Below are 11,473 nucleotides of genomic sequence, written 5' to 3'. Positions count from 1 at the left end.
TATGAGAATCTCTCATGGCGAAGATAACAAAGCTTATTGATCAAACAAAAGCTAAACAATGTTTAATGTTCTTGGAACTTTCAAGATTTGGAAAGCCCACCTTTTAAAAACACCTGTCTTATCATGCTCAAAGGTTACCTGTGGAGTACCACAGGGATCAGTGCAAGGACCCATTCTCTTTCCTTTATACATGCTCCCAATCGGTAGAATTATTAGACAGCATGGGATTAATTTCCACTGTTATGCTGATGATACCCAGCTATATCTGTCTATAAATCCAGATGAAGCTAACCCATTACATAAATTACAGGCATGTCTTGAAGACATAAAAACCTGGAGGACTCTTAACTTTCTCCTTCTGAACGCAGACAAAACAGAAGTTATAGTCTTTGGACCAGAGTCTCTGAAAAATAAGCAGATTAACCAGTCACTTCATTTGAATGGGATTAAACTGATTTCACATAACAAAGTCTTGGTGTTTTTGATCAGGACCTGTCATTTAAATCCCATATCAAAGAGGTTTCTAGAAGAAATTGATTTGATAAGATTAATTCTAGTTATCACATCAACAACAGTAGCTCATAACCAGGTCAGGCAGGAGCAAACGTAAATTGTATTTACTTTGTAACAGAGTTAACCTTATTGTATAGATTAAGGAATTTTATTATATCAAATGTGAAACATGAATATAGCTGTAAACAGGTTGATCAAGTTGTAAATAATGCAAATGAAAAAAAAACTAAAGAACAAAACAAAAGAAGGAAAATGGAATTAGTAAATGTTTTTGATGCTTAGTCATATAAGGAACAACCAGTAACATCAAAAACAGCCTCATCAATACATTTTTCTTTCACTTTATACTGTTAAGGAATTTTCTTAGAAAAAATGACTTAAAATACAGATATATGTTTTCAAATCTATATTTTCATCAAGAGTAACACATAGACCATTTATTACTCATGTCCACCAAATCACAAGACAATCAGCACTGATCAACTTATTGGTGGGAATCTCTCTACTGCTGGATGATTTATAATTGCTTTTTAACAAAAATAATTTACATTCAAGCATGTTTTTATGCTTCTTAAATCCTTGAAACCATCTGACCAATGTGACAGATTTTTTACCAGAGTAAAACACATTGTACCTCAGGGGCACAATGACTGATCCCTGGGGTACTCCATAGGTAACATTGTTAATCTCTACTAACTGCTGTCTGTTCTCTAAATATCTCAAAACTCATTCATGTGCTAGTGATTTAATGCATTTAATAACATATTTTCCTACATTTTTTATAGATCATAAAATAGATGTACAACTTAATATCTCTTTCCTTTTCCAGCAGATTCTTCAAACTTGAAGAATTTCACCAAACTTAAACTGATTACCATAATTTTGTGTTTATAAACACAAAATCATAAATAAAAAATCAGGAAACAAGTCTTTTTTCTAGAAAAAAGTAACATTTTTTTATAAAGTGGAATAATTTTGGCTACTTTTATATTTTCAGGAAATATTCCAGTAAAGAACACTGAATAGCAAGGTTTCTCTCTGGTTCTTTAACATACTAACATAGGTTCAGGTAATGATTCCCCTGAGAGACTCAACACAGCTTCTTCGTGATCATGTGGATCTGCTGCCACACGGTGCTGAGTAAGCACACTGACAGAACCGCCTATGTCAAAACACTACACTGCTGTTAGAAAAGTATGTTTCTGCACATGTTTATTTTCTTGTCTATTTTTTAATGTTTGTTGTTTCCACAATACACAGTAGAATTTTATTGTTGTGATCAATTCAACAAGTTTTTAATTCCAAAGAGAAATTGGGCTTTGTGTTCTGTGGAGTAGCGGTGCGGCAGGGGTCATTTTCATGGGGCACAGAATGAAAGAATAAAAAATACAAAAAACCCCTAAACAAAAAAATAAAACAAAATAAAACTATAGAGCAATCTTTAGTTAGACATTAAGCCCCCCACATTAACAGATAAAAACTGTGAAAGTTAAAGCTGAAAGCTTACTGTAACTTTCAAAAAACGTAAAAGTAAATTTTAACGGTGGAATATTAAGTGGATCCAAATAACTTCTCAGTTTGGGCCTCTTCTATCAGCGCGTTCATCTTTACTCCCTAAAAACTGTCTGTCTGAGCTTCTGAGGAAAAGAATCAGATCTAAACTTTTTTTAAATGAACTGAATTGAATTGTCCACATTGAAGCTGCTGTCTTTTCTCCCTGTACGCTGATTATTTATACCCATGAGTGAGTAGGTAAATACGCCAAAGAATATTACCCTACTTATGCAGAAACTGAATAGAAGATCACATTTCTTCAGCACTGAACCATTAGTGTGAGAATAAAGGAGCCTAATGAAGTCAGATTAGTTTATATCTTTTGCCCAGATTATATCCCATTGTGACCTTTATGTTTAGGATTATATCTCTTATACTTAAGGGGTCATTAGTTTCCTTCAGAGGGAGGAGGTAACTGCAGTTTCGTTCTCAGCCTTGTTCTTATGATCTTCACTCTGTGTCATTGGGACGTGGTTTAAACAGGTTTTCTCGGGCATGCTCATTCACTTGCCTCTCCTCTGTGAAAGTAAAGAAAGGAAATTGATTGTCATAAGTTTGAGGTTTTTGACTGTGTGAGAAGCAGAGAGAGGGCGGGAGTGAGAGGCAGAACACAAACAGGTGTATGATTGGTGTACAAACAGGTGTACCGATGGCTTTTCTTCACTCCTGGGTAGAATCTCTCTGCTAGCAGATTGACATATTCTTCTCTCAGGACGGCTCTTTGGACAGGAACAAGATTTTTCACAGAACAAAGACATTCTTGAGGATGATCACACAGCATGAGGCATAAAGGCACCTCATGCTCTCCAATTTAGGATCCTTTTACCTGGACTGATGAGCCTCACAGCCGTGCTGAAAGTTTCCCAAGTTTTGCACAGTTAGGAGGAACTCCAGAGGAGGATGACTTCTCTGCGCTACAGTCTCCTGCTGGGTCTCCTTGTGCTCCAGATCTTTGGTAAGATGAAGCTTTTCAATACTTGGATGTGACGTTATGAGGGGGATCTATATAAATCTGTTCTGACAGTGACGTTTTACCTTAGATCATAACTTTCTTTTAAAAGACCAATTAACGTTTGATAGCATGCACAAATTGAAACATAAAAGGAAGAAGCCAGTCTAAACTGAAAAGTATTGGCTTAGAACCATACAGCTCTGTACACTTAGAGAAAACAATTCACTTTGCTGCTGATGCTGCTGCCTTTATAAGCAGCGCCCAACATCATTACTACCCCAACACCAGCAGAAACATGATGCCAAAAAAACAAGACTTTAACTTTCCTGGGTCCCAACATCAGAATACTGGTTTTACTTACTGGTTGTCCAGCCTCCTTCCAAAACTTAGACAAACTTTATTGTCATTTTGTATAGACAGTGTGTATTCAAAATTAAATTTTGGTGCAAACAGATTTACAACAGTGAATAAGCAGCTTACAAGAGTGAAATGAACAGTAGGAGAAAAGAAAAACCAGTTTAAAGTTATTGTGCAAAAGGTACTGATATGGAAAGGTTTAGTGCAAATAATTAAATATGGAGCAAAAAGTAGTAGAAATTTGAGTTGTGTTCTATTAAAAGGGATTATGAGCCATGTTGGTAGTGCAAATATGATGAGAGGAACAGCCCAGGGTGGGGGGATGTGAGGGGTCACTGATGATGTTCTAAGCCTAAACCTATCCACAAGTTTGGAGAATAAGGATGTGAGCTTTCTCATAGAGCTGCTTTGGGTGTTATCATCCCAATAAATGGCTGCTATTAGCGGATATCAGTCCAATAGCATGGTTTCAGATTGTGCCTGAACAGAATTTTAATAGCTGCATTGATCCATATGTCTCACTTATTAAACAAGCCAAAAACAACAAATTTCATCTTTTCAATTTATTACTTTTTTTTAAAAACCCATTAAATCTGAGTTTTTAAAGTAAAACTTCAAAACTTTTTTTTTTTTTTTTGTAAGTAGGTACATTGTAAATAAAGTACATAAAAAGTATGAAGTGGGTAAATAAAACTTAGGGTTTAGGACATGGCCTAAAGCGGCTGATCAGTGGTATACTGCATATTATGGGCTATAAAAAACGTACTAGAAGGTAGAAGAGGAACTGTCTAAAGCCATTCTAGAGGGACGAATACATTGTTCAGCCCTGGTAGCTTGTTTACTATAGCATATAAAAAACAATGTGGCTTTGTATCTAAATAACCTCACAAATAAAGAAACTGTTAAAACACACACAAAATAAAAAAGAAACGGTACAATTGTCGGTATTGTGTAAATCTACATGCTAAAATGTACTACTTCTGTTGAGAGTGGGCTGTTTTCAAGTTATGCAATAATAGTCTATGTGTGATCATACAGATGTATGTGAAGAACAGGATTATATCATCTGGCAGCTGGAAGGGGAGCAGGTTAGCACTCTAAAAGCCGGATTGGCCTTTAGTTTGGCTAGAATTCTCTGTCAATATGCATGCTCAGACTGACATTAATGTCTATACAAAGGCTTTGTCTAAAAGATAAGAAAATAAGCCAATTTGGTCCAAAAAAAGGGTAATCTTAGATTAACAGAAAGAATACACCTGGAAAGCAAAGGATGCCTGCACTGATAAGCTCTGCTGATTGTTTTGTATATCGGGAAAGGAGGAGGTCAGACACACAGTGAGTGTTTTTACCAAGAGTCAAGCAGCCTTAGCTCATGTATGGGGTTGCCTCTTTTGAAAGGATTTGGTTTCCCTCCAGTTGTACGTCAAAACTATTCTTTAAAAGAAGGGAGGAATCAACCAGTCCTTCAGGAGTTTATCTTTCACCAAACTTGCTAAATGTGGAGATAACTCAATCTGATGGAATGATACTGTATAACTAAAACTGGTGATAACATGCTCAAATGTCAAAAGTCAGTTATTTGAATAATAAGCCGAGCATTTCTTTGGCCTACTATATGCATTTATTCTGAGATTAAATTACCCATAGCTGGACATGCAGGACTGGAGCATGTAACGACATTGTTTTCACAGAATTTTTATTTAGTACTCTAAGGATAAAGAAGACTGAATCTAAATTATTGCAAAACATTCAAGACATTATGTTGTAAAAAGAAAATATTATATATGCTTTTCCTTCAACTTCATAATTATTCGAGTGTTAGGAGTGTTATGAACAAACTCAAAAAGAGCTGAAAGTCTTGCTGCAATAGGTTACCTGCAAATACTTATTATTTCATCAATCTTTATGTTTCAGTGACGGCAAAACATGGAGAGTCTGATGATGATCCATCCAAGCTTTCCTTACAGTCTTTGGAGGAGAAGGAAACAGTCTTGCCCTGCCGCTATGACCAGAGCGGAGTCATAATAGTTGAGGTTACCTGGTACAAGATAAAGTCTGATGGGACCAAGGAGCTAATTATCACTTCACACCGCACCGACGGCCAGACAGGTGGGTTATTTTACCTAAATCTTTTTCACCTTTTTTGTTGACAAACAGTTTCAAAAATCTACTTTTAAATATTTATCATTTCTTTCCCTACATTATTTCTATAGCTTTCCATAGTCTTGCAATCTTACTTTCATGTATAGTTTTAACATCTTTGTTCAAATAAGGTGGAGGAACCCCCCCCACCCCCCGAAAATATTTAATGTATCAAAACTTTTGGTCTATAAAATAAATACTGGGACAAATACATTTAAGTAGGGATGTTCACAATTTGCCATAAATCTCATGTTGTCTCTGTGAGAATGTTAATTGTTTAAAATAAGCAAACAAATTACGCATAAAGTTTTTAATTAGTTAAAAAAGCCAGAATCCTTGTAGGTAAAGTGTGAATTCTAGACTGAGAACTTGATAAGGGTTTTTAAATAAATCCATTTAGTTTGCACAATTCCTTTGGTCTGGATTAAAAAAAATCACAGTAAGTAATTATTCAGCAGTAAAAACCATAATTGGTTATTCTTTCTTAAAGAACACATGCTATATTTAGTGGAATGTATTAAAAGGAAAATGGTCGTACCTATATAACACCTTTTTTTTTAAGTCAAGAGACTTTTTTAAGTCAAGCGCATTACATTACATTTAGTCATTCACCCATTCATGCACACACACTGATGGTGGCAAGCTAAACTGTAGCCACCACTGCCCCGGGGTTCATTGATAAAAGAAAGGCTGCTGCCTTTCCACATCCACATCTTCTAAAGCAGGGGAAACCAGTTAAACATCAGCAGGGTCCGGATAAAGAAAATCAATGACAGAATTTAACACTGAATAAAATGAGGTTTCTATGCATCCATCCATGCATCCAGAACATTCATCCATTTTAAAATCTAAAGGTTTTTCCAAAGTAGAGAACAACATAGGTTCAGTTTGGTATATAGACAATTTCCTGATTCACATATTTTATAAAATATCTGAAATGACCGTTTGTCTTTTTTTTCTTCTTTTTTCAGGCTTAATGAGAGCAGTGGGCTTTAAAATGGCCTATAAAGGTTTTAAACCTGGGTTTGAATGGAGACAAAGCCATTTTCAAGCACATATCAAGCTGCTCATTCTTGAGCCTGGATCGATATTTATTTTTGATTCTGTTCATGGTGGAGAATTCGTCTTCACAGCAGCAGGTTGAGCTAAACATACTCAACATGTGCAGGGTCATCTTTTAGCACATCATTTCCCTATTTGTTCACCAGTTCACCACACTTTCTCTTCTCTGTTTTTCTCATTGTCTTCCCCTTCTCTCCCATCACCTGGCTTGCCACAGTTTTGCCTGCTGTTACTAAAAAATGCTTGCCGCAGTGACCCGGACTAACACAGCTCATTGGCTTTTTTGTATCACATGTAAGCTGTTCCGGAAGGCTACATGTTAACAGGAGAAGTGGCACAAGTCAAGTTAGACACTTTCTTCAGACAAAAGCGGTATTTTATAAATGTTTTAAATCAGGTTGGGTCTGGATTAGCCAGCAGGTGGGTCCGGATCCGGACCGTGGTCCGCTAATCTGTGACCTCTACTCTAAAGGGACGACTCTCACATGAAACTAACCAGTGAAGCTGAGGATTGGTTACAGAGACCAGTGCTGAGGCTCATGCCAGAATGAACAAAGAGAACTGAATCAGCACTTTTTTATAAAAGCTTGGTGTTCACTTCCTCACATGAGTACAGCAATGTATTACTACATGGTTATAATCTCATAGGTTTATGAAATTAGGAGTACCGAACCCTAAACTTTGTTTTTCTGAAGCATTGTAATCATACTGTTTCTATGGCTGGACAAAAATGAAGTATCAATATTTGTCACAATACAATGTTATTCAATAAAGGTGAAATGATACTTGTGAAATTTAAAAAAACATTACAATCTATTATTACAGTATTTATCACTGGCAGAGGTTCAGGGGTATCATGTTGTTTAATGCGTTTTATTTGATTTAAAGGATCAATACTTCTAAAATTTTATATTTGTTGAGTTTTATAAACATTTTAAGATAGAAATTGGCATTCTTTCTGAGGCTTCTATTTTGCTATATCAATATTCAGATCATACTGTATCAACCAAAATGAAGAAATATATTGTGACATAAGTTTTTGTAAGATCTGCTAGCCTTACCTGGTTAGAGAGTATCTCATTATTAAGGACTCTATATATATTAAAATGTAATTTAACTCATTAAAATGTAGCTTGTTGACAGAATTTGGGTAACACTTTACAAGAACATGTTTTCATAATCAGTATTTATAAATTGTAGAGAGAGCTTTTATTCATTATTAACATATAGTTGATTAATGTTTGATAGTAATTTCAAAATCACATCTAAGCCATTTATAAATGGTGAATAGATTCCCCTGCCATGTTAGTTTATCCCAAACACTGACATCAGTGGACTTAGGTCCTTCATGAATCAAACATTAATAAACCATCTTTTAATCGAACATAGATGGTATTTTTTACCATTTATAAATGATGATTATGATAGTTTTTGTAACCAAAATTTGTATCATGGGTAACATGAAATACATCTAGGGGCAGGAAATGGAAAGTATGCACAGACCAGCAAGTAATCTTAAACCAACAGTGACTAGGAAATCCTAACTATTTTTCTTTTTTGGGATCACTTTAATAATCTGTTGACTACTTTTTTCTTATTGCTCCCTCTTTGTGCGCAGCTTTCGGGAAATGGGATGGCCGTGTGCGCTTCAAAAGCAGTCAACCCACAGTGGACTGGACTCTGGTCATCATAAGCACCAAGGTCTCAGATGAAGGCGATTATATGTGTCTCATCAGTACCTTCCCAACAGGGAATTTTGAGAAAGAGATGTCTCTCATCGTCTGGAGTAAGTCAATCCCTCATTTTCCTGATGTAATGTGGGTAAAGGTGAACACAGTATAAGTGAAACATAATAAATTTAACCAAATTTCAAATTTTTCTTAAGTTACATAAATCCTCTGCAAGGATCTAAAGTAGTATTTTCTTTTCTAAATTAAATGGTGAGTTTTAATTTTCCCAAAGCCAAACCCTTCCTTTCAATCTAGTTTTTCAAGGAATAATCAAACAGTGATGGCTGGCCAATAGAGGGCGCTGGGGTGCAGCCCCACCCACCCAATGACTTTGATTAAGACATAAAAAGAAAAAAAAGTTAATTATAAAATCAAAGTATTTTGAAATATATGAATATATTTCTTATATGTGCAAGATAAATATTTACTCTTTAATAAGGAGTACAGCTGTTTTATTCAGATTGGTGACGTATTTCCGCCCTGGGGTGCAAAAATCTTTGGCCATAGACACCGGTAAAATGTTTTACAAGCGCAGTAGCCCCTCTGCAATACAGAAGTATAGGACAGCTCGGGGTGAAGGAAAGCTGCGCCCGAGCTGACAGGAACAGTCGTCACACTCGTAGTGCGGCTGATTGAGTCGCAGAAGTGACTTAAAACAAACTTACCAAGAAAAGCTGGAGGTGAAAGCATTTGGACCTGATCAGCTGAACATCAAAATGAATCAGCTTGGCTAAATCCATGCAGCGAGGCTCTCGCTTTAATTTGTTTTACCTGCCTTCCTTTTCAAAAGTCAGGATCTGACCTAGCACTGATAAAGACAGGTAGAATGGATTCAAAGCACTTTTTAGAAAAGGGAAAAAAGAATAAACAATCTGGGATTCACATGGAAAAAAAAATAATATAGTGTACTTTTTCTAGGTGTATGTTAATTCTATAGTTGCTCTTAGATAAACACATTCTCAAAATATATATATATATATTAAAGAAATATAAAGATGACTAATAGCTTCTCCATTATTAAGCTATTACATTATTTTTTTAGGTCAAAGGGCAAAATGTATGTACAATAAGTAAACCTGTACATGAAATTAGGGTGTTGTTTTTATAAAGTGTCTTTATAATGTTTTTAGTTAGCTAACTAACTGAATGAAGTTTTTGACATCAATAATTATAATAAGTTATTTCAGTCTTAAAGCAATAGGACCAAAGTGTTAGCTTAATTTGAGATTTATGAAAGGATTTTTTTAGGTCAATATATAGCATTTGTAGGGTAAATGCATAGCATCTTGTGCTGTGCAGGAGGGATTTGCTGCTGTGACATGTAAATCATCTAACATCTTTGGGCAATCAGAATTCAGGGGGATCCAGTGCCCACCTTTTACCCCCTCTACCTCCGCCCCTGCCTAAGACATATGACAGTCTAAGCTCCTCTTAAACACGGCTGACTAAGTTCAAGTTGTTCTAAGGCAACCAAACTGATCTAACCTTTACCTCAGGAGGTGATAGTGGTGTTGTAACTCCATGACTTCTCAGTCTGCTGATCCGGCGTTGTCTGCTAAAAAGCTCAAACTCATGTTGGAAGGTGTTTCATTTCTCGATAGCTCAATGTTGTCACTTGCTTTCATGGGCGTTAAACCTGGAAGTAATGGGTCTGGCGCCGCTATTGACTAAAAGTTGCACACTGTCGCTTTAACCAAGTGTTATGTGCTTTTAATGAGAGGCAGATCAATTGTAAAATTCCCTATTGAACTTATCTGAGTCTTCCTAGTTCCGCTGAACTACAGTAACATAACAAACCTTCCTTCCAGCTACTCCAATCACTGACCTGGTTCTTCACGATGTAAAGGAGGGTGACCCCTACAAGCAAGTGGCCTCCTGTCGCTCCGTCGCGCGCCCACCACCTCGGCTCTCTTGGGACACGGAGCTTAATGGTCGGTCTGTAAACCGCACCTCTGAAAGCGGCCAAATCTCCATAAACTACTACCTGCACCCTGTGAGGGGTATGAATGGAAAGAAGCTGGACTGCTTGGTGTGGCATCCAGCTTTTTCTGAGCCACGCAGGTTGAAAAGTGCTCTGGTGGTGCATTGTAAGTATTCAGTAAATGATTCAAATGATTTTGATTAATATCAAATACTTCTACTCTTCCTTTTCAGCAGTTCTCTTCTTGTTGGTTTTTAGAAAAGCCCAACTGGGATAACCACAGTTCTTCAGGGCTTTCCTAATGTGTCCCTGTTCTCTCAACCTCCCTCTGTTGGTGGTGGGAATGGTTTCTGCTTGTGTTTGGTGGGTTCTGATGAAGCTTAGTTTGTGTTCCAGTAAGCATGAGGCAAAATGGTGGTACTGGTTGGTGTGTGTGGGTTTCCTGTAGACTTCTATATTGAGTTCTCTGTCTTCCATGATGTCAGCCATGCAGTCCAGGAAGGCAAGGCTTTCAGCTTTCACATCTTCCCCGTTGAACTTAATGTTTCTTTCCACTATGTTGATGTTTTCTATGAACGTGTTGATATCATTGGTCTTTATTTTGACCCATGTGTCATCCACGTATCTGAACCAGTGACTGGGTTTTGTTCCCATGTATGAGTGTAGCACTCTGCTTTCCACTTATTCCATGTATAAGTTTGCCATTATGCCAGACACAGGAGAGCCTTGGTTGAATTGGAAGTATGTTGTGGTGAGGCAAAAGTCCAATAGAGAACAGATGTGGTCAGATTGGTCCTATCTGGGAGAGTGTGGTCCAAAGTAAACCATCGATAGGCAACAATACTACTGACTGAAGCCATTCCTCGGATCTACAGGCTCCCAAAAATACACAAGGAAGGAGCTCCAACTGAGGCCCATCATCAGCAATATCAACTTTGTCACAACTTTGCCAAACATCTGGCTCCCATCCTCACTCCTTTGATTGGCAACACACCATTTCACATTTCTAACTCACAGGACTTCTCCAACGGGGTAAAAAACCTGACACTGGACACGGATGAGACCATGGTCTCCTATGATGTCACATCTCTTTTTCCTTGCATCCCCACCAAAGAAGTAGTCTCCACACAGTAAGGATGTTGTTGGGTTCAAAAATGTAGGTTTGTAAAAGAAGAACTGAAATACACAGTAAGGGATTTTCAAACAGCTTCCTGCAGGAGGAGAGACAGAACTGCACCCAAG

The 11,473-nt window shown here is 37.0% G+C and overlaps 1 protein-coding gene across 1 annotated transcript in view; it reads left to right on the top strand.

Moving 5' to 3' along the window:
- Window positions 1–2,967: 2,967 nt before the first annotated feature.
- Window positions 2,968–11,473, top strand: part of LOC107100161 (nectin-4-like) — a 16,421-nt gene continuing 7,915 nt past the window's right edge. Inside the window, exons 1-4 of the mRNA XM_015398550.1 lie at window positions 2,968–3,022; window positions 5,291–5,485; window positions 8,199–8,366; window positions 10,119–10,397. Of these exons, the coding sequence (XP_015254036.1) occupies window positions 2,968–3,022; window positions 5,291–5,485; window positions 8,199–8,366; window positions 10,119–10,397 (697 nt within the window). The remainder of the gene's footprint in view (window positions 3,023–5,290; window positions 5,486–8,198; window positions 8,367–10,118; window positions 10,398–11,473) is intronic.

This window comes from Cyprinodon variegatus, unplaced genomic scaffold (assembly GCF_000732505.1).
Source record: "Cyprinodon variegatus isolate N-32 unplaced genomic scaffold, C_variegatus-1.0 Scaffold940, whole genome shotgun sequence".
NCBI classification, from domain to species: Eukaryota; Metazoa; Chordata; class Actinopteri; order Cyprinodontiformes; family Cyprinodontidae; genus Cyprinodon; species Cyprinodon variegatus.
The sequence above is the reverse complement of the archived record's forward strand: the minus strand, read 5'-3'. Positions and strand labels throughout refer to the sequence as shown.